The following is a 23,800-nucleotide window of genomic DNA, read 5'->3' on the forward strand; positions in this document are numbered from 1 at the left end:
TTGCCCTGAGGTTTGAGCTACAGTGCTCACCTGGCCTACCCAGGAAGTAGCTCATCAAAACCTAACCTGCCCTTGCCCTGCTCAGCAAACTGCTCCTCTCTGCCTGTCCCTGGGACCTGGTTCGGTGGCCTTGAACCAAGCCTATTACCCTTCTTCTTTTTTTGAGGGGATTTCTGAAAAAGCCCAACCAGAATCACAAGGAAAACCTCATTTGCTTCTTGAAGGAGTCATGGTGGCAGGACAGAGAAAGGACTTGTTTTTCAAGAAATAATAAAAAAAACGGGGTGGGGCTGGGACAATGCCAATGCCAGTGGTGGCTCTCCTGCCCTGGGTCTCTTGTCCCAGTAGTGCACAGGGATCCCTGCTGGACATGGATGGTACATTACCCAGGCCTCCAGCCAGGCTCATCCACCACAGCGTGCACAGGGTCGAGGGTGCACGTGTTGTTCTGCACAGATATTTGGGGAATGCTTTGCAGACTTCAAGGGATGGTTGCAATTTGGAGATGGCCCCACGTCAGGCCCCCAAGTACAGAAAATATTCTGATATCTTGCTGATAACAAAGAAGGAATAAAAGTCATACTAAACCATAAGTTGTGATGATTAATTTTTGAAAGAAAGTAAAATGTACACGCGTCCAGGAACCCCTATAGCGTCTGCATTCTCTGAGTTTTCTCTTTAGCTCTGTGTGCCGTTTTGTGGGTGCCACAGGCTTATGCCTGACTTGCCAAGAAAGGGCACTGGGCTGGGTTTCAGATCATTCTGAACTCGCGCTGTGAGCTGTAGGGCCCCAGTGGGCAAGGGAATGGGACAAGGGAGAGCTCAGGCCTGCAGGTCCTGGGATAGGGCGGAGCCTGGACTGCGGCAGGAGCAGGTGCTTGGGTTTCAGGGGCCCTGGTGCGTGCGCAAGAAGTTCTCCCTCTCGCCATCAGAGGGCAGGCGACCGCTGGAAGAGAGGAGCCCTCGCACCCCCCCCCCAACCCCCCAGTTTGGGGGCCCCTCCCCAGCACACGGAAAGGCTCGAAAGAAGCAGCCTCGCTGCTGGGCTCTCCACAGTTTTCCCCCCAGCTATTTAACTTGGTTGTCTCAAGTCTTGGTGCTGAGAAAGGGCCAGAGAACGTGGGCAGAGGAGGATTGAGCTGGGCATCGGACTTGACCTTTCCCTAGGTCCTGTGAGGTAGCCCCAAGGCCTGGGACACACTGGGAGCCAGTTCCAAGGTCTTGGAACCACACACGGCCTACACTGCTGGGTGTCTGCTAGGCTGGAATTTGGAATGCACACTCTGAGGATGAACGTGGCTGGGCGTGAGCACACGTGTGGGACCCTGAGAGCGAAGGGAGCTCTTGCCTTTTGTCCCTCCGTGTCCCTGGTGGCAGATGGAGAAGCAAGTCGAAGGAGGATGGGATGTGGCCAGGGTGCTGGAGCCTGAGTGTTTCTTACAAGAATTCTGCCCCAGAACGTCCCATGGTGCACCCCAGACACAGGCACTGCCTGACTGCTTGCTTGCACTCTCAGCTGCACCTCTGTCCAGGGCCAGTATATGTATGAGATCTTCCCAGAAGCCTTGCTGACTCTTGAGAACTGGGCAGAGGAAAGACCATTGCTCAGCCTCTTCTCGTCCCTTTTAGGCTGGTGTTGTTAGTTTTTTTCCTTCTTCCTCTTCTTTGGGTATTCCATGGATGAAAAGGAGGACTAGGGGTCTCCTGGGGATGGAGGACTCCTGTGGGCAAGGCAGTAAGAGCCCAGACACCTCCCAGTGGCCCCCTTCCTGTGCCAGGCAAGCACGGCCTTCCACTTTCTTCCCTCTCCCTGTGTTTGCAGATGAGCTCCAGAGAGAAGTAGCTTTCTGAAGTCCAGAACATTCCTGCCTCACCAGCAGTGCTGACCTGGCAGCACCCTGAACATCCCCTGGCTCTGCTGATACCACGAGCTCAGTTAAAGTGACCAGTCTGATGGGTACCTTTCCTCCTGGGAGGTGCAGACTGTACTGTGCCTGCACAGAGCCAGTGTCCCACCTTTTAGGCAGGGACATGGCTTCAGGTTTGGGCCACCCCCTCCAGAGACAGACCTCTTCCCACAGGGAGACAAGTTGCTCTTGGTGCCTCATCCGGTGAGACCAAGCCAAGTATTGATCTGACAGATATGGATGTGTTCGAAGGATGACGGTTAGGGGATCCTATTTCTTTCTTTTCCTGAGTAGAAAGCGCTTCTCCCCTGGGTCACCCCACAGAAGCTACACGAGGGAGCACATTCTCACCCATCACCCAGAGGCGCCTCCGTTCCCTCTGAGCTCCCTCCAGGCCTTCAAGACCATGAAGCCGCTGGGAACAAGCTCCCAACACCCTGGCCTCTCTGAATATTCTTAGAACCAGTCAATATGATTAATTTTACATGGGCCTGACTTCCTGCTATTGCCAAGGAGGCCTCCCAGCATCACCCATCAGCAGCGACACGATACAGTTTCTGGTTGTCTTGGTCAACCAAGATATTGATATTATTAATAATGGATATCTATATGCTGACCTTTATCCACACACCTGAATCACTCTGGGCTGGCTGTCACATTTCTTTAAGAAGTATAGATAAGCCCATTACTGGAAGGGCATGGGCAGTCTTGGACGTGTGCTTCTTGCTCACCTTCAGGACTCTCCTCTGAAAGTCTACCCTTGTTGGGTGAGCAGCTGTGGGTACGACGGCACATGGTGTGCAAGAGAATGAGTGCTTGAGTTTGTGTGGCAGGTGTGCATGTGTGTGCAAGCATGTTCATGTGTGTATCAGTGCGTCTGTGTGTCAGAGAGAGACTGAGAGAGAGAGAGAGAGAAGAGAGGGAAGGGGAGAAAGAGTATCTATCTTGGGCACTGGCCCTTTTAGAGCTGATCAAATAGTTAATTAGAGCATTATAGGGAGGTAGCAGAATCGGAGAGTTCCTACAAATACACTGTGATGTACTGTTTGATCTTTGGATGCCTCTTGTCTCCTAGGACTTGCATGAGGAGGCTTGGCTTTATAAGGATATTATTAGGTTGATGTCTCGCTCTCTCAATTTACCTGCCAGGCAAGAGACAGCCCTCTCTGGGAACAGTCTAGCCAGTACCAGCTACAGGGAAGGTGTGTTGAAGGCCACACTGCAAGTTTTACTTGGGGGCGTGCTACTTCCAGTCTCAGCCTCTTTATCTGTGCAGTGGAAACAATTACTTTGGCTCTGTTTCTTTTACTCCTTTAAAAAATATTATACATTCATTTTATTTTGTGCAGCATTAGAGATGGTGACAGAGAGAGACAAAGATTTCCTACCTACTCTTTGGCTCTCCAGATGTCCAACACAGCTGGGACTGGGCCAGGCTGAAGCCAAGAGCCTGGAAGTCAATCTGGATCTTCTGCATAGGTGGCAGGGACCCAAGTACTTGAGCCATCACCCGCTGCCACCCAGCAGCATTGTCAGGCAACTGGCATCAGTAGCGGGGCTGACACTCGAACCCAGGCACTCTAATAGGAAGCCATATCTCAACTGCTTCACCAAATGCCCACTCCCTGATCTGCTTTCTTAAGATCAGAAAGTGGAATTGGACTTAGCTCAGCTTTTTAACTTTCTACACCAAATCCCTTATTATAGGAATGTTTGGCGTGTCACCAAGCCTTGCATATTACAAAATGGGCTGGTGCTGTGTAGCTCTGTGATAGAAGACATGCTCTGTGTGCTCACACATGCGTATACACATAGATGCGAGGACACAGACCTTGTCACTGTGCATTTCTGTGGCTCCTGCCATGGCCGCCTGGGGGCACAGTTGTGTTGGTGACCGCCCCTCTGTCAGCTCGATCTACAATGATCCCATCGTGTTTGGACCCAGACCTGCTCACTTGTTAGGGGTGCCCCTTCATGTCTCCCTGTAACGGAGCCAGTTAGCTAGAGAGATCTTTTGGATCCTCAGACATAGTGTGTGAATAAACCAGACATGGATTAATTAGGTGTGACTGCATCATTAAATTAGAATAATGAACAAACAGCCACGTATGGCATTCAGATCTGCCTAGGATGACTCCAAGGGTTGCTTTCACGTAAGTCACCTGTCAGTTTGTAGGTCTGGGGGACTCTAGAGAGTGAAACTCCTGTCATATCTTGAGAAGTGGATTCTGTAGGCACCGCCTACCCCAGGTGAGGGCCATCCTTCCGTGGGCACCAAGACTCCACAACCGAATCCAAACAATGGCTTGGTTCGATACAGCATCATCTATGCACGCTTCAGCTGCGAGCATTTCTCAGCATGAAATACGACAGTGGCACAGGTGCTCAGGGGACGGGAGGGAGAAGTTAAGAGGTGTGAGCAGCGGATTTGAAATGTATCGATCCCATAATATTTATGTGGATGTGCATAGTCGCTTGTACACATGCACACACACACATGCACGCACATACGCACACGCTTTTCTTTGTGCCTTTCCATGAAGTCTTCCTTTCTGCCGACACTCCCCATTTCAGTTAGATAGATAGGAAGGTGAACAAAGTCTCGGTTGTGTAATTTTAGAAACAGCTGCAGAACAGCAGCCCCCTGCCCTCGGCAGACAACAGCTCTCACGATCCCTGGTCTTAGGACACAGCAGCTGAGCAGAAAGAACTGTTTATCTTCAACAATGAGGAGGAAGTCAACAACTAAGAGGAAAGAAAATGGGATGCTTGCTTGCCTCCCCAGCAGGCTGCGGGAAAGCCTAATGCATCGGGGGCTTGGCTAGTGAGCTCTGTTAAGTACCTAGAAACCTTTGATCTGTAACCGCTCTTAACAAAGGTGATAATTAATTAAAGCAGAGTGTATTGCAATAGAGTAACATCGCGGTCAGTTTATGTGCTGTCCCTGTCCTGAGTCAGCCTTCAGAAGTCTCTGTCAATTAAACTCTTGATGCAAGCCAGTTCATTATCAATTATTTTTCCTGAGTTTGATCAATAATTTTGGCTGTTCTGTCCTCACAGCACAAGGATTATTTCCATGTCTATGAGAGTGCCTAGTTATTTACATCTTGCTGATGGTCACATAGGATTTGTTCACATAGGATTTGTTCTCATCTATGTTCCCGAGCTGAGCTTCTGTGAATCAAGACTGTTTGAGAGCCTCGATCAGCTCGTGCTGTAGGGGAGATACAAGAAGGGAAAAGAGAAGGCAAATGTGGAGCAAGTGGAAGAAGGCAAGACAACCTGTGAATGGATGGGCCTGCAAACATCCTCAGCTACTCCGAGGGACTCAGAAATCAGGGAGAGTAACTCATTTCCCACCTGGCTTCCCACTTGGATTCCTTGTTGTTTCCTGTGGGTAGGGCCGTGGCTCAGGCACTATATCCACCCAGGGGCCATAAGGAACTGATGGGGAGACCAGGAGGATGCTTCAGAACAAGTATATGCAGTCTGGGAATTCCTCTGTGGCCTTTTCCTACCCCAGGCATGGTCTTTGTGCCCTGACATCCGAAGCTGTATCTGCGTTCCTCAGTGGAACACTGAATTCTTTCTTCATGCTCCACTTTTGGGGTCTGATCAGGTGGTAACAAGAGCAGGACAAGAAGGAAATGAATGAAGATGCATGACAATGAGTACAGTTAAGTTGGGGTGGAGGAGGAAGAGGCTGTATTCTGGTCTTCTGGGTTACTGTGGCAGAATTGGGTGCTGACGGCCACTCTTGGAGAAGCCGCATATTTAAATGTCTGTAGAAAAGAGTGAATTTGCTTTAGAGGTCCTGAAAGAAGGACAGCAGGTTTCTGCCACACCCAGCTTGTATTTAGGGAAAATGCAGCTTGGAGGGCCTGGATTGACTGAACTTCAGTCGTGTGTGTGTGTGTGTGTGTGTGTGTGTAAACACTATAAGAGGAAATTACACTGGGGTGACATTGGGCAACGAGCGGAGTAGAGGATGTAGTGGGTAGGAGAATTACCTCTGTGTCTGGGTCACTTCTGATCTCAGATGGAAGGCAATTTCTAAAATGAGACAGTGGGTGAGCAGACACACAATAGCCTTCACAGAGTGACTGGGCGATGATGAGGGTGGGACCCCTCTCTCAAACCTGGGCTTGTGGTGGAGAAATAAGGATGCTAGAAAAAACACAGACTAATCAAAGCCACAAGTTCCAAAGTGAGTATGCATGGAACAGTGAGGATAACATTCTTCTCTCAAGATGCTTCCTCTTCTCCATCACTCTGTCCCTGATCCTGCATCTAGCCTTGTAAGAGGAAACTGCCCCTACCCTCCATGCTATTTGCATTTTGTCACCTCTTTTGTCACGCACAAGCAGGCTGCGACAGCTTCCCTTCCCTAACCGTCTGGTGTCCACAGACACACTGATTTTCCCACCCTGGAGCTCTTCTCTCTGCATTCCACATGGGTTTTCCCTTCCAAGTGCTGCAGTTTCAGCCCCTGTCAACCAGCCTGCCCAGCTTTCAACTGGCATTTTAACCTACAAGGTCCACTTTGCCTTTTGTTTTGCTTGCGATGTTGAGTCTCATTCTCTGTCACACATCCTTCTGTTTTAGAGGCTGTCCACCCTAAACCCTCTTCAGTTGAGATAGTTTCTGGGACAGTTTGGAAACGGACCATCTCCTGATGACACGAGAGGTGTGAGCTCTGCAGTGTTTACCCCAGATTTCCCTGGTATAAAGTTGAGACCAGCTTTTTTCTCAACCATCTTAGCGGTCTTCTCAGGTATCTCCCGAAACCCCTCTCCCAAGTTATTATATAATCATCAGAAGGTGATGCTAGTCATGGTGACACCCATGCTCAAGTTGCGAGAGTGTGGCAAGACCACTGGGCATCAAGAATATCTCTGGAAACCAATTGCTTGAAAAAATTTTTTGGTAACTTTTCCATGCAACTGTGCGGAAGGCATATCTTAGAATACGTTTTTGTGATGGTTCTGCTTTGGGTTGTTTTCAAGCTATGGCTTCATTCAAGAAATGTGTTTCTTTTTGCTTTGTGTTCGTGAAGCGATAGGATGAGGGAAGCTACACCGAGGGGGTTGTTTCAATCTAATCTAGAATTTCCCATTAAGGCTGAGATGGGAGTGTGCAGAGTTAACACCTCCTGGTTGAATTACAGTGAAATCTAGCCCATTCCTGGCTCCCACATGTGTCAGATGTGCTTAGTCATGCTTGCACATAGATGCATATACATGCACACGTGCGTGTTAATTTACCGCTATGTTTGTGAATGTTGATTCTGAGAAAAACTGTTGATAGAAGAAATTATGCACAAGCAGCAAATAACTACCAGTGTCTTATAAATCAATCACTCAATCATTTTTTCCTATTTGCTCTTAAATAAGACCTTTATCAACATCTGGAATTTAGAAATTAAAAAAAAATTCTAAAAAGTCTTTATTTTTGTATTAATTGCTCTTGTTCATTTCTTTGTGATACAACTTATTTTTAAAATGTTGTATGTTGTTTTTAAAGATTATTACAGTCATTTGATTTTGCTTATTTATGACAAGATAAATCTTCCCTTTAAAAACTATAGGGGTGTAGCAAGCCATTCAGCTAGTTTTTTTCCCTGGACAGATTTTTTTTTTAAGTCATTAAAAAGTTCATTTTAAGTGAGCTGATATCAATGGTGCTCCAGTGTCTCTTGCACTCATTTAAACGCAGAAATCAGATGCAGTCTTACAGTTTTAATTTACCCATCTACAGGGAAAAAAATCTCGGCTAAAGTGAAGCGGTGAAAATTCAATGTTCTGAGAACTGTGACATCTAAAAGGCAAATATAAACCACGAATTCATGAAGGTGGCCTGCAATCACTAAGACATAATTGGAACTCCTGTCCTTCTTTCTCGTTGCCACACTCCACATCAAGGGGCTGCGGGCATTTGCTATTCACGTGTACTTGAAATGGCAGGCCGAGTGTGTTTTTTAACTGACACACTCAGAGCTGAATTCACAGATGCTGCCATGACTCCATCTGCACCCTCCTTCCTGGTGCAGTGCAAAGTTTGAGGGGCTGCAAACCTACAGCTGAGGCTCCAGGAATGGGAGCCCCCAAGATTGCCAGCACAGTAGATTTTCCTCCGTGCGATAGAGAAAAGCTCGAAGCAGAGTGGTTACTTGGGCACAGATCAGTAGTGACTGGGTGGCAAGACGGGCAATGATGTGGACCTGGCTGTTTAGATTAAAACATATCATGGGATCCAAGAGAAAGCACACATCAGTAGTGAAGGCTGTTTAAACCTCTGGGGACAGCCCTCTGTTTAGATTATATTAATTCATAAATATTATACTAAATACCACTTAAATTGGACTTAAATGACTTCAAAGATAATGCATTGTAATATGGCTATCCAGAGAGCACTAGTCTTTATGTCTCCCAGTAACTCAGTCTTTGCTGCCTCCTATCCTGGTAGACAGGACCAAAGTTATGAATGGATCGCCGGCTCGTTCATGTGTGATCAACTGACTCTATGCGTGTGTGTCAGCAGGCGTGTGTGTGTATGTGTCTGTGTGTGTGTGTCTTCAATCATGGTCTCTGTTCCCCAAAATATAAAAAGAAGAGTCATAAATAAAAAAATGGAAAAATGGAAGAATTAGACTGGTGGGTGACCTGTTTTCTTCTCCAAGGGAGAAAAATTCTACAAAAAGGGGCAAAATTGGTCCTCAGCTCACTTCTGCTGCTACCAAGGGAATTTGCCACCTTCTTCTTTAATCAATACTACATTGCTTTTCTCTTTGGAGCTTGGAAAAACAATCTTTCCCAAAGTGCTTCTTGTAGGGCAGAAAAGAAGACAGAGTTAGCCGGCAGAGTTTGTATTAAACTGGGTTTTCTTCCTTAGGTGTCATTTCTTTGAATTTTAATTCTAGGCTTTTATTTTTTAAATTCTTCCTTTCTCTCTCTGCCTAATACTCAGATACCACTACTTTCAATTGCTTTCTGGTCTTCAGGGGGTAAATTTTACCTGTATAGTAATGACCCCCATCACAGCTGCTATTTGCTGTTTCCTCAGCCCAACAGCCGTTCACTGATATGGCTGGGTTTGCTACACAACACCCATCCACTCCCTCCTCCACAGACTCCCAATTTGACTGGAGTAATTGCCTTTTAAGGTGCACTCTACTCAGGGCAGGTATTCCTTTAACCCTTAAAGAGCCTTCCTGCTTTAGTTACCTGCAATGGCAGGTGACCCCCAAACCCACCTGAAATCTCATGTATCTCATTTAGTTTTTGCTTTTTTCTGCTTTTCATGTTTTATTTTTCAAAGACAATAACATACATATGCCATCTGCCCTGGAGGCCAGAATGCTGTTATATCATATCTCAATTATATCCTAGCATGGTTCATTGGAAGTTAGAAATTTAAGAAGAGAGTAAGAACCACGAATATTCCCTGAAACCAGACTTAACAAAGACACAATTGTATCATTAGCATCATGTTGTCAATTTAGAAATGAGGAAAATCTAGAAGCCAAATGCAATCTTCATTCCTCAAGACTCATCATGCTTTTTTGACTTAACAGCAATTAATCACCAATGGCAAGCGAGTAATTTTTTTAAGGTGGCTGGAGGCTTATTTTATTAGGATTAGCTAATAAATCAGACTGCATTACTGAAGGAGGAGTTCAAACTCTTCTAGGATTGAATAAACCAGACCTTGGAAACTATCTCATTTATTCAGCTCTCCCAGAGCTTTTAGGCATCGGTGGGGACACTGTGACCCAACCTCAACTGTAAAAATCAGAGGGATGGAAGGGCAGGAAGTTTCATGGGGGGAAAAAATCCACATTCAGGTTCTGAATGGTGAGCTGCGGCAAGGCACCTAGTATAAGAGAATAAATGGGCCTGTAAGTGAGACAGTTTTGGGGAAGAATTATTTGGAAAATGAAGTTTTTCTTATCCTAGGAATTCTGGGCCTGTGTGTGTGTGTGTGTGTGTGTGTACCTTTTCTCTACCTTCCTGATGGAGTCGGTGAAAATTCTAGTTCTTTGCTATAATATCAAAGTCCAAATTATATCAGAAACAAAGTCGTGTCAGCAAAGGATTGTTGAGAAGAAAGCACAGAATAGTCTTAAAGTTCATCTTCATTTGAAATAAAGAAGCAAAGTACTCCAACCCAGATCCCAAGATCCCACAACAAGGCTAGCTTTTCACAACTATCTTTTTCTTCCAGTAGGTTCTAATTTTCATTTTTTTAAACTTTCAAATTTTAAATCACCAGAAGAACTGCTATTAAAATTTTTATTATTACTGTTTTAGAAACCAGGGGCATATTAGAATGACAAAGGCTTGACACTGAACCTTGATTAGCTTGCTTCTAGGGAAAAACTACAAAGACACGGTTGACTTAAGAGGGAGGGGGGAGAGAAAGTGTCTGCTTCCTTTTCTTTGAACATCATTTCAAAGACTGCTTCTCCATTCCATCCTTCCAATTTCCCTTCTGATCAGACAGACATTTTCTCCATATTGGATAAAGGTTGGCTTCTCTCACCGTTACAGCCCCCACCCTCACCCCACCCCAACAAATCCAGTATATTTCCATTCTGCTGTGTTTCCGTGCTACTCAACATGCCATTAACTTTAAGATTTACTCCTCAGCAGGCAAGCTGGAAGATGCTAAAACCAATAAAAACTGCTCTCTGGGACTCCAACTAGGAAGAGTTTGGAGCTCTGTTTAGTATTCGCATGAAGGGAGGGCTGGAGAAGGAGGATGGTTGTGATAGTGAAAACCGCTGCTTCTCGGAGAGACAGGCGGCTCCGCGCTCTGCACCTAAAGTGCTGGAGGATCAGCTCCGCTCACAGCCCATTTGTGGCCAAGGAAGAGGCTTGCTCTCTCTGTGGGGGTGGGTGCGTGTGTGTGTTTTCATCTCTGAAACCACCAGCCCTAGCACAGCTCTCCACACTACTGTTTATTAAAATTGGAACATCCATACACATCCCCTACAACTTCCTTAGCCCCGTGCTCCTTCCCTCCCTGGCGATCAATCTCTCTCAGAAAGCATTTGACTTGCCCACACAGCTCCAGCACCGATTAATCCCCGCTGCACATCCTATACATTACTGTTAGGGAGCGGAGCACTGGGCTAATTCCGTCACCCACCAGCCACCCACACACATTCTACAACTGAACACGTTCAGAGCTCTGCCTTAAAGATAATAAAACAAGGGGAAAACAGGCACTGTGCAGATGATCCCCATGACCACTTTCCTAAAAAGTTGCTGGATTTTAATTCTTTGATTATTTTGTCTCCCCCTCCCCCAAGCACTCAATAGCAATGATTGCTTCAAGGGTGGGATAAGGTGCTATCAAGCTTGTAGCATGGTGAGTTTGTGATAAATTAGGGTACACTCTTCAAAATGCATATCTTGCACACACAATTTCCCCCAAGCATTGTTTTCTGGGGAAAGGGGGCCTTCCAGGTTCCCCAGGATCCCCTACTTCGCCCAGGGGATGACTGGTTCCTTGCTAATTCTTGCCTTAGGTTTTTATCACTCCTTTCCTTCCAACATCCAACCTCCCCCTGCCTCCCCCACATCACCACTCACACCACAACCAGATTACTAAGGCGCACAGCTCGACAGGGAGAGTTTACTGTTAAATTTATAGCGAAATAAAAATATCTCTTTGAATTTGTCACCTTTTCCCCTCTTTTAGACGGCTGCTGCGCTCCTACTACTCTGGCCGGAGTGGAGGATGAGACAGTCGTCCGCCGCCACTGTTTTCAGCACCACGCCGATGGACAGCACCCCGGGTACCCAGCTCGCCAGCGCCCGCCAGTTCTCTCGGCGCCCAGGGCTCTGCCGGCGCAGCCGTCCCCATCCCAATCTTTCAAGTCGCTATTCTACCCACAGCCCAAACCTCATCCCCTCCCCTCGATCCTCTTTCTCTTTCTCTTCATCTTCTGCGCCCGCTGCTCTCCCCAATGGCACCGCTCATCGCCCAAAACCAAGCCTTGCCCCAGCGAACAGCTCCCCACGCACCCCAGCTTGGGTGTCCGCTGCCCGGGCGAGCGCCTCCCATCTCGGCGCCCGCCGGAGGCTCCCTCTCGCTCCGTGCTTCGACTCCCGCTCGTCCGTCGCCCGCCCGCCCGCCCGCCGGCCGGCCGGTTGGCCCGCCCGCCCGCTCCTTCTCCCAGCAAAGTTGGGAGGGAAAGGTGCACTCACCTTTGTGCATTCCTGTGAACCTGTCCTTCAGAACCGTAAGCTCGTAGATTTTGCCGAACTCCTCGAAGAGGGGCTTGAGGTCTTTCTCATCCAGGTTTCGGGGGATCTGCCCAATGAACAGCTTGATGGCATCATGGTCCTTCATGGGAATGGTCGACGGGTTCCCCGGGCTGTGGCTTAATCCGTTCATGTGCCCGGCGCTGCCCGGGCTGCCGCCGAGCCCGTTGCTACTGAGGCTCGCGTTGTCAGCCTGTCCGTTTGCTAACGTGGCCATCTTTATATACATAGAGAAAAATCTTCTTTCCTTTTATTCTTCCCCGCTCGCACTCTCGCCCCTCTCCTGCCCGCTCGCTCGCGCTCACACGCACACGCACACACTCGGGCTCTCCTCGCTCGCTCCACACCTCGCTCTCCGCTCGCTCTTTCTCCTCTTGGCTCGCTCGCTCGCCCGCGCTCGCGCTCCGCTCCCCCCTCGCCCTCCCTCCCGCTCGCCCTCCCTCCCTCTCTCTCTTTCCCTCTCCCTCTCTCTTCTCTCTCTCTCTTCTCTCTCTCTCCTCTCTCTCTCTCGCTCTCGGGTTGATCTGATTTTTTTTTTTTTTTTTTTTTACATTGAACAGACAGGATCCCTGTCCTTTCCGTTTAAACAGCCTGGACCGGTTCAAGTTCCCGGCCAGACCAGGGGTGGGGGCGGCGCGCGCCCGCGCGGAGGAGGGGGCGCGGGGCCGGGAGCGGGCGCGCCGGGCCGGGGGGCGCGCGGGAGGCGGCGGCGGGCGGCGGCCGGGGGTGGCCGGCTTGGGGCGGCGCCGGCCCGCGCCTCGCGCCCGGCGGCCCCGCGGGCGGCGGTGGTACGGTCCGCGCCGGCCCCGGCTATAAATAGTGCGGGGCGCATGGCTCTTCGGGAGGCGCAGAGAGTCTGGGCTCGGCGGCCGCGGGGAGCAAGTGCCTGTAGGAGCCGGCCAACCGGCCTCCTCCCTCTGTCTTTGGGGGGGTTCCTTTTTTTTTTTTTGGTAATAGCAGCAGGTGCAACTTTTTGTATTTCTTTCTTTCCGTTTTTTAAATATTGACTTTCACGTTCGTGTGGGTAGGTCGGGGGGCGTTATTCACGGAGCTGAGCTCTATCCGGGCGCCAGGCGGGCGAAGCCGAGGCAGGGATGGCGGGCGGGGCGGCGGCGAAGGCGGCGGAGGTGGAATGGGCGCTTTTCTCTCCCATCTGGCTCCATTTATTTATTTATTTAGACTAGAAAAAAAAGCGAGCTGGTTTGGAGGGAGTCCGCCCAGTGATCCGAGTGCGCATTGATCAGTGTCGAGAGAAAAAAAAAAGCAACATAAATATATATTATGTGGATAAATCTGCAGACAAGAGCTCTCTCGTGCACGCGTCCGTTCCCCGGTTCTCTCCGGTTCTCTCCCTCTGCCTGTTCCCTCCCCGCGTCCCTAACCTGCCAGAGCGGCTCCAAATCTCCCTCCCGCCCGGTGGCCAAGGCCACTTGGTTCACCTGGGAGGGTGGGACTTGGGGGACCGTGGGCCGTGCCAGGAGTGCGGCGGGTGGGGGGCGTTGGGGGAGTGGAGATCCGGGGTTGGAGCCCCGTTCCACCCGCCTCCGAAGGCGGGAGGTGGGTGTTCCCGTCCCGGACGGTCTCTCCCGCCGCGGGGAGCGGCGGCTGGCCCGGCCCGCGGCTGGCGGGAGGAAGGTAGGAGCCCGGCGCTCTGGCCCGCTCGCTCGCTCGCTCGCCGGGGAGGGAGGAGGGTGCGGCGTGGCCGCTGGCAAGCCAACGCTAGGCACGGGCTTGATTTTGCCCTCAATCTCTTTACCGGTTCAAATTGATCCACCTCCCCCCACCCCATTTTCCTTTAATCCACCATCAAAGAAATAAAGCCCCAGACTCGCTAAGCGGGCTGCGGTGGTTCCCAGAGCTGTGTGCGCTGCCCTCTTGGGTTGTGTTTGCAGCACCTCCACCTCCAGAGGTGCGAGGCGGGGAGTCACGTCTGCTGGCTGGAGCCGGGGTCAGGCACCCCTCCTGGACCCTGTCAGACTCCCCGCTGGGCCAGCCGGAGCTGCCTCCTTCACTGTGCGGCCAAAGGAGTGGAAGGCGCGGAGGTCCACTGGAGCAGCCCCTGGGGTGAACTTGGCTAGGCGGCATTTATCGCACCCAATTCCCTTCCACATCTGCTTTCTCAGGACAGCCTCTTCTGGGCTTCAGAAGCTGGGCAAATTGAAATAACGCACCCGCTCCCCCAACGGGCAGGCTTCGGGGCTGGGAGCTAAGGTGGCTGGTGGAGCTGCCGACCTTTCCTTGCTGGCCGGCCGTCTTTCTGGTGTTCCGGGCTTCTCTTTTCTTGCCCTCGGATTGCATTCCGTTCCTAGACGATCTGCTTAAAATTGCATCCAAAGAAATGAGATCCCAGCTGCCTGAAACCCCAGGCCAAGCCCAGGTGGTGCAGCCACAGCGTGGAGGTCTCCAGCGTCGGAGGAGGCCAGAGGTTCCGGGTTTCCTGGTCCCAGGCCCGAGCCCACTTGGGACGCCTCTCCCTAAGGATCGGGGGCCCAAAGCAAGCAGCAGGTACAATTCTGAGAACTGTTGAGCTTAATATATATATTTGGTTAGATTCTCGTGCATTTGCTGGATGGAGTCCTGTATGAGTATAGTTAATGCCTAACTCCATTTGCTAGCCGTAGGGCACCTGTTCCAGCATGGTGCATGGGTCTGTGAATGACTCAAGTTGAACGAATGGAAATAAAACTTGGGTGGGAGTCCCTGAGCCATGGCTGTGTGCTTGACGTGCTTGGGAAGTGCCAGGGAGGAGGTGGGCATCTCCTTGGTGAGCCCCTGAGGGTTGGTTTGCCTGTGGCTTGGAGGTGTGTGTGTTTGTCTCGTCAGGATGTATGCTTGCTGGAGCAATGGAGTGTCACCAAGTTGTGCCTGCAGTCAGTCTGTGTGCAGCTACTGAGCTGAGACCTCCCCTCCCCTTCTCTTTTCTGCTCATCCCCAGCCTGCCTACATCAGCAGTGGTCAGTAACTATCTGAAACAGCTCCTCCAGACGTGGTCTTGCAGTACTGTGCTGGCCTCCCAGGATCTCACAAGCTGAGTGGGAAGGTACTTCCTGTCACCCGGAGGGAGTGGATTTAGGAGAGAAATTCCTGCCTGAGGTACTTCTCTCCCTGGCCCCCTGCAGCACTCAGCAAGGCTGTGACAGTGGACTATGATGGGAGCCAGCGAGGGCAGCTGGAGAAGGCGTGCTCTGATTAGGGTAGGGTTACTCAGGTTCATGTTCTCTTCCTCTTGCCCCTCAACCCCAACCATCCCCATTTGCAAGCAGAATATTAGCAGGTGTTCGATTATTTATATTATCATTAAGAATAATAGGCACTGCAAAATTAAGAGTGGTGTGAGCAGGAGTGAGGTTGTTCGCCAAAGGGGCCTCCCTGATTGTTTCAGATGCCTGTAGAATCCTCTTGGGCTGTACATTGCTTGCTCGCCCCTGGCCCAATGCCTCTGAGCTGAGTCCACTTGCGGATCCAAAGCTGTGAAGAGGTCCTTCTTCCTAGTGTGGAGCTTGCCCACCTTCCCTTCACTCCCCGATGAGTTGCAGTCTGGGCTGTCTCCCCTTAGGGGGTAGCACGTCCTGCCCTCTGCTCTCACTCTCTGGCAGGGGTGTGGTGAAATGACCCACCTTCCTGCAGCTTGCTGGGGCTGAGGTAGCCAGGGAGTCAGGTCCTCATAGGTGAGGCTGCTCCAGGCAGACAGCAGCCGAAGCAGCTTTGGCCAGGGCTCGGATCTCTTAAAGGGACAGAGCTGAGCTTCATGGGCCTTGTGGGTTCCCACCCTTCCATCGCAGCCGAGTGTGGGGGCATCACACAGCTGAGGCAGGTGTATTAGACCAAAGCAATAAAGGAGCAGGTGGGGGGAAAGAGTGTGGGACATGGGTAAGTTTATTCTTTGATGTCTTCACCCTTGATATCCAGGAAGACTTGAGTTAATTTTTTAACCTTAGGTTATCAAAAAGAAATGTAATTAGGGGAAGATGGGGGCACAATATTATGCACTATGACATTTAAGCAGATTTAAAACTTTTCTCTGAGTGCCAATGCTTGGCCACAATTATTCTATCCATTGAAAGAGTCGGAGAATGAAGTGGAGCTGGGACAAATTGCTTTTCATTTCTCTCTGGGCTTGGGACTCAGTCTGGTTAGTGATGTATCTGTGTGGATATGAGGAAGTGTGGGGGGAGATGTGTAAGGGGGAGGAGTTGGTTTGGTTCAAGAGGCGAGTTTCTGGGCCTTACCCTTGCCTCTTGCTCTCTTTCTTCCCTGTACCCCTGTGTGCCCTCAAGAAGGGCAAAAAGGAGCCCTTCCCCCTATGTTCAGGTTCCCTAACTAGCTGGAATACCCATCACTCCTTTTGCTCCTGCCCCCGGGATTTCTGACCCTTGCCATATACCATCACACCTGCTCTGGCTCTCCTGCCTTGGCCTCTTCACTCTCCATCCAGGCAATAAACTTGGGTAGGGCAGAAACTTAGTAGTCTGGTCTTGCCTCTTCTGCAACTTCTCTGGATAATGATTGGGACATAGCAGGTGCCCAGGATCCAGTTTAAAAATGCCCATGGCTCATCTGAACATTACATCCATTCATCTGGCCTAAGGAGGGGGTGCCACGGGGTCCCAAGCTGACACTTACCTAGCATGGTGACAAGCATAGACAGTTCAGGACACACCTTTGTGGCTTGGAGACCCCACACGCTCTCAATCATTCTTGTTGTTCCTCCAACCCTTCCAGTTCCCCTGCTGAAAGCAGTGAGGAGGGACAGGTCTGCAAAGAACTCACTGTCTAGTTAGAGAGACCAAAGACACATCAAGTGAAAGGCCCCAGAACAGCAAAAGGCAACAGATGGTTAAATGTCTTCCAGGCCCGAGGAGATCCGCATATGAGAAAATAGACAACAATCCAAGTTGCCTGCGATGATCTGCGAGGCGGGCAGTAGCCTAGAGGAAAGAGGGGCGCTGGGGAAGGCAGGATACAGAGGGTGGGGGAGCATAGAGCTGGCGGGCTGCCTGGACTAAGGATGAGGAGGCAAAGAAGGCCGGCTCTCCAGTGTGAGGGTGAGACCAAGCTGAAAACAGAACAGCAAGCTGCACAGGGTTGCTTTCATCACGGGTTCAGATCTCCAAGCAAATGCCTATGTGGGATGAGGCTAAGGATTGCAGGGGATGCAGGAGACAGGCAGTCTCTCCTGCTGTTCGTAAGATACTCAGTCTCCTGTTTGGGCCAAGAGGAGTGAACATCCAAGGCTATGATTCAACCCAGGGACAGAGTGAAAGGTGTAGGCCATGTGTGGGGACAGTGACAACCATAGAGGACTTTCAGGAGAACAGAGCTGGGATCTGGATGCACAGACAGGAGCTGTGCAGCTTACAAGAGAGGAAGGTGACATGTTTCAGGTCACAGGCACTGGTTGTAGGTGTTGGACTTGGATCAAGCCGGGGGCTCTGGGCTCTCCCTGGGCAGTGAGAAGGATTTGGCTCCCATGTGGATACACGGTGAACAGCCAAGGGGCAGGGCAGCTTTGCAGGCAGCCTCATCAGGCTTTGGTTTTCTCTGCAGGCCTGCTGCCTGGGACTTCTCTGTCCTTTGGTAGTCAGAGAAGGCTTAATGATTCCAACAATACTTGGGACTCACTTTGCATTGTCCTGAACTCAAGGCAGGACTGACCAGCATGCACACTGGTTGGAGGGAGTATGCTGTGTGTTTGGGAAAACCGGGGGCTCCCTGAGAGGGACCAAACTCTAGGAGTACAGGCAGATACCAGGGCTGGTGTAACAGGGGGCTTCTAAATTATATCCTTTGTTGGCTAGATCTGCAGGACCCTCTGCCTTTGGTCATGTGGGAACTCCCACAGGCCCGGGCCCTGGAAAGGATGCTTTTTGAACTCTGTACCTCTGATAAGCTCCTGCTGCAGTCTTCCCTGCCAACTTGGGCTATGACATCTTTTTTGCTGAGGACCTGTGGACAATAGAAGGCAGGGGAAGGACCAGGCAGAAAAGGGACCCCAGACCACAGCCAGGGATGTCCTAGGTGGCAGGGCAGGGAAGGCAGGATGGAGGTATGGAGAAGCTGGCCCCAGCAGGGTCTTGAGTCATCACTTGCTGGGCCTCAGTTTTGTCCTCCATAAAAGGAGACTGTGGTCCATGTCTTCTACCCTCCTTTCCTTCCTCACATCGTTCTTTATTGGATGAGATGGTGGCACATCTGTGAGGTTGACTCATAGTTCTTCTGTGAAAAATTGTTAAGGTGAGAGAGCGGGGGTTGGTTGAGGGTCTAAACGGGCTACAGAAGGGTGTAGATAAATTTAGTAAACTTGATTGCACTAAGGGCTTAGAAATTTACTCCTTAGTTTCTCTAAAGAGTTCACTTTTTTTTGAAGGCTCCTTCTCAACCCAGTAGAAGCAGGTGGCTTCAGCCTCACTGAGGTAAAACTGGCAGAGTCTGCATTCTGGAGCCACACCCCTGAGCTCCATGTCCTGGCTCTCCCTCTTGTGGGCCGTGACCTTGGGGCAGGTGTTTGAATGTCTTTGTGGCTCAGTTTCCTCATGTACAGAATTGGAAAATGGAAGCTACCTCATAGAGTTGTTGCAAAGATTAAATGAGTAAATGCAGGTAAAGTGCTCAAATCAATGTCTGGGCATCCAATATTATTGGAGCATCACTAACAGGCCACTGGGGAATGAGGGGGTCTTGCTGAAGTTCCTTCCCCTGCTGCAGAGCAGGAGCGGTGTCCCCCTCTGGCTGGGGCTGGGCCTGGGATCCTGGGCACCCTTCTGCCCTATATAACCATTTCTCAGGGAGTTCCTTGGGGAAGTTGAGGCCTTCATCATGGCCCTTCCTGGGGCCTGACCTATGTAGTGGCTGCAGGTATTCTGGTCTCTTCTTACCTGAGAGGTGTTGCCACAGCAAGTCCTTTTAATTGTGATGTTTTACTAATTAGTTTTTAATTATGTTAATTTATTGTACATGAGCCCTGAGGTTTTCAGACACTGGGCTCACTTTAGAAACTGGCATAGTAAGCTGTATTTATTACACACACAGTGTTGTGGGTAAATCCCACTTGAGCATGACCATGATTTCTTTGTTGATGCCACTGTCTGGGCAGCTTCTGCCAGGGCTCTTTGTCTCTCGCTTTTCCTGAAGGCTAAGGTGCTCAGCGTTCCCAGCCAAGCAGGTGATGTGAAGGGGTGAAAAGGATGGGTGGGACCGGAGCAGCTGGATCTCAGGAAGTCTCAGGAAGAGAGTGGAGGAACTTTATGGCAGGCAGGCCTCTAAAACCTTGCCATCTGGAGCCCTCAAACTCACCCATCAGCTGGGTGCTCCTGACAGCTTGACAAGGAGGCTGTGGCTGCCTCGCCTGGGACCAGGACTGGGAAAGGAATGTGGAGAGGGCAACTAGATAGTCAGTGAGGGCTGAAGACCCGAAGGATTGGAGGGTGCAGACCTGTGGTCCTAGGGTGTCAGGAGGCCTTGGTGGGGCAGGGGAGCCTCATGTCAAGGCCAATTCTAAGGAAAGGCTCAGGATGGGGTGTCAGTGCTAAGGCCCTGACTATCTGCTGATGCCTGGTAGAACACAATCGCCATCCAGGATGAAGTTGCCGCAGAGATCCTAAAGAAGAGTGGCTGCAAAGGGAGAAGCCATCCCACTGCTCCCAATGCACATGCTGAGGCAGGGGACCCCCCCTCCCCGGCATCATTAAAATAGATAATTTCTACCCTCAAAAGGTGGAGTGCTGCTGCCCTTGGGATCACTTAAAATTGGGTGCCACAGGCTTTTGAGAAAATCACTCTTATCACCTCCTGCCCCCCAAAATTTCCAAATGACAATCTTGTTTTAGTAAACTTCAACTTGCAAAGTTGCATGTAAAGTTATAGATATATGCATACATATGCATGTATGTATATATATAAATACATGCACACATGCATACGTATTATCTCTTATTAAACAGGTACACGAACTTAAAGAAATATGGTCTATAAATACAACCAGATATTTCTTGTTTTAAAAGAAAGTCTGTATGTAAGACTTAAGTTGCAAAAAGTTCACGGGAAAAATATGACAATAGAACTGTTTAGGCACAGAAAGTTGACATCCTTACCTAGTTTTAGCATCATACACATTTTCCCAAGAACTTCTGAAGAGCCCCTGGTGTGTCTGTGTGTAAGTTGCATGCATTTCCCAGAAAGAGTTCAAACTTTGGAATCAAACAGATTTTTTACTTAACAGTTGTGTCAGACTCAGTGTCCCCATCTGAAAACACCTCTGCATATGATCGTCATGGCTAGTTGGTGCCTGCCATGTAGTAGGAGCCTGTAAACATTAGCTTCAATTCTTATGAGAATGTTTGTTTAAAAAAAAAGTCAAGAAGATCTCCTTAGGTGTGCACCTTTGCAGCAAGTAGTATAGAAAGTGTGTCATAGCACAGGACAGTTTTCTGTGGAAGAGGATGGCTGGAACTTCCTCTCAGTGGTCTTCCCAGTATGACTGGGGAGATGCCACAGGTCTGCAATGGGGCTCTGGTGTGGCTTCGTCTGTGTTGGGGACGGTGTACGAATTTCCAGTTGGTGCATAGGAGTGTGGAGCCCATGCCAGGGCAGGGCCCCAAGCACTTTTCCCAACACAGCAGGTCAGTGGTATACCCCTGCCTTCATGTGCTGCAATCCATACCTTGCCAGTGTTCCCAGGGCTGCACCACTCCCCTGTGGGTGGGAGAGATGCTGTGACTCGCTGTTTGGCTCTGTGCCCTCTTGCTGAGTCATAGTGTAACTGATCCTTCTCCAAGCAGGGTTTCTCCTCTCATGTGACTCTAGGCAGGGCTATGGAACCAGGCTGAATCTAGATGGAGGTTGGGAAGGCCTGACTGGAGTGAGTCCATCCCAGAAGAGCAGTGCAGGCTCTGAGAACCCAGATGTGGCCCAGAGCCTTTTTATGTGCTGTCCTAGATGTCTGTGCGGTGCCTTGTTTGTGGAGGCAAGGCTGGCCTGCTCCCCACCTCCATCATGTGTCCCCTCATTGGCCTCTGTCCTTGTTGAACTTTGCCTCTGCTGAGTAATGAAGTGAGTGGCTTGGCCCCTGGAACTCTCCTGGAAGATGCTCCTTACTCTTCATGCTTCTGAGTGAAGGGTATTTTGTTCTTGATTCCAAAATGAATTGTGAACTCAGAAGAGCTGTGAATATGAGATAGAAGGTTAGCCTGTGTAATCCGAATGTACAAAGGCAGTGTCACCTCGTGGAGCTCACTCTCACGCCATCCTTGGCCTAGAAAGGCATCTACCAATTCTACAGATGACACGGGACCCTTGAGATGAAAGCCCAAGTCTCCCTGCCCTGGTGGCAGAAGGTGGGGTGAGAATCACCTATGCTAAACTATTCTTTGTCAGGCAGACATGGGGTGGGGGCTCTAGGCACTTGGGCCAACTATGATCACAGTGTTACTGTCCCATCATGTACAAGTCACACAATTGCTCTTAGTTTCTGCATTCTCACCTAGACAGTATTTAAGACTCTTTCTACCACAGAGAGGTAGCTCATGATAAGCTAAAGCTTGGAGAAAGAACCAACTGTATTATCAGAATCTCCCTTCTCCAAGCTTCTTGCCCTTGCCCTGTCCATGTAGTGTCATCTGTGGCCCTCTTGTTTCCTGATCTCTCTCTCCTAGTCTGAGTTCCTAGGGATTCCCTAGGCCACCATCTGCAGAGGCCAGAGCCAGGTCCTGAGGAGACTGCTGAGTTTTGTGTTCTATGTCTGCCTGTTAGACAAATAAGGGGCTCCATCCGAATTCCAAAGGGGCTCAGCTCAGCTGAGACTCTGGGTGTGCTCTCAGGTTACTGCCACCTCTCTGTGGCCTCAACTCTTATTTGCGAGATGGGTACCAGACTCCCAGTTCTGCATAACTGATGGGCAGGGATAAGGATGGAATTGCTTCCCTGGCTGCTGGGTGTTGGTGTTATAAACAAACCCCTCTTCCCATCCACCGCATCCTTGCCTCTTCACAGTCCCCTGGTCTCAGAGTGGTCCTAAGAACAGAGCAACCTGCACATCACAGCCGTCCTCTACCTTTTGCTTATTTCTCCCCATCACCCTTAATAGCTGCCTGGCTTTTGGCTGCAGCCCGGTATATAATAACCTGCAATTATTGTCCACTTAAGCTGTCCCCAGGGCCTTGTCTGTTGTGCTGCCCAGGCCTGCATTGGCAGCCTACTGATTTCCCTATCAGAGTCTCAACCAATGGACAGAGAGCCCCAGACAGGGGAGGACTGACAGCTGCTGGGCAGGGCCACCACCTTCAGGGTTGCAACCTCCTTGGAGGCAGGGCCTGGTGCAGCTCCAGGAGCTCACCTCTTTGAGTCCTGGTCCAGTGGGCTCTGCATAGCCTCCCCTTCTCTTTCCCCTGTCTGTGTACACAGTCCTCACTCTAGCCTCAAGGCCTTTGTTTACCATTTACCAGCTGCATGTACTGCCCAGCCCCTTTGTGAGATAAATTCTATTTCTGCCTATTTACAACACACCTACCAGATTTGTTAGGATCAGAGAGGTTAGGTGAATTTCTTAAGGTCACATAGCCAGAAGTTGACAGTGAAAATTCAAAATCAGATTGGCAGTTTCTGCAGTCGACTTTTGTAATCCCACAGGACAGCATCCCCTCTCTTCTAACAAGTCTTTTTCCATACTGGTAGCTGTTTGGTGCTACATTCCTTGCATAAGCCTTCCCCACCCTTGCAGTGACATTGGCATCTCCTTTCTGGACCCTGAGAGCTGTGGCTTCAGCACCAGGAACCTTGGGTATGTGGGGACAGCATGAGGTCTCCTGCCATTTGCTTCCTACAGCATCACTGCATGGACGCTGCAGCTTTTCCCGTTGCTCATGCCTCCTCACGTGGGCTTGGAGTCATCTCTATGGGAGTGGCTCTTCCAACACCCTCTCCTCCTGCCCCTGACAGAAGGCCCTGGCCCCCTGTGTAGTAAGCTTTTGGGTTATCCCTTTGGCACCACCTGGCTCTGACGGAAGTGACAGTGATGACAACGGTGACGACAAAAGCAGATTTCTATGTGTGAAAGAAGCACGCAGGGCTGCGCCACTGGCAGAATTGTATCACATGGTGTCTGTATTTTCACACCACTCTGAAGCCAATAATTAAATGGCCAGGGACAAAAGCCAGTGTCCAGATCCTCACAGAGGCCCAGTATCCTGCATGTTGGTTATTTTGGTGTGAATCTCTGTCTTCTCAGTGAGTGCATCCATCAGGCTGAACAGGGTCTAGAGCCCAGTGGTAGCCATGAAGCTGGGGACTTGGGGACCCTGGGGCCAGGGAGTAGAGCCAGGGAGTCTTCTGCACAACCAGCCAGAAAGATCCAGCTCCTGAAGCCTGAGGGAGGCTCTGAAGGATGCTGTGTGCACAGGGTTCACCTGCTGCTGCATTATTGGGAGTCAGGTTGGGCTCTGGGCTGTGAGCTGAGGAGCCTAAGCCCCAGCCCTTGTGGGTCCAGCCTACCCAGGCCCTGGCTCACCCCCTCCCTTGCCTTACAGGGCTTACTCAACCTTTGCCTGCACCCTCCTCTCTGGCCTTTGTCCATCGTTTGTCTTACAGATTCCCAGCAGAAGGCTTTACTGGGAACCAGTTTAAGGTAGC

The 23,800-nt window shown here is 50.2% G+C and overlaps 1 protein-coding gene across 29 annotated transcripts in view; it reads right to left on the minus strand.

The window, feature by feature from the left end:
• CELF4 (CUGBP Elav-like family member 4) overlaps positions 1-12,483 on the minus strand; it is a 260,549-nt gene extending 248,066 nt beyond the window's left edge. For 18 of the 29 annotated variants that reach the window (XM_040984950.1, XM_040984947.1, XM_040984927.1 and 15 more), the window contains exon 1: positions 12,122-12,407. In XM_040984950.1, coding sequence (XP_040840884.1) covers positions 12,122-12,407 — 286 coding nt within the window. Of the gene's footprint in view, positions 1-12,121 lie in introns of all 29 variants that reach the window. The other 11 variants (XM_040984942.1, XM_040984941.1, XM_040984939.1 and 8 more) reach the window with 2 other exon arrangements.
• Between the last annotated feature and the right edge of the window lie 11,317 nt (positions 12,484-23,800).

Source organism: Ochotona curzoniae, unplaced genomic scaffold, assembly GCF_017591425.1.
Source record: "Ochotona curzoniae isolate NIBS_2020 unplaced genomic scaffold, NIBS_Ocur_1.0 contig_43, whole genome shotgun sequence".
NCBI lineage: Eukaryota > Metazoa > Chordata > Mammalia > Lagomorpha > Ochotonidae > Ochotona > Ochotona curzoniae.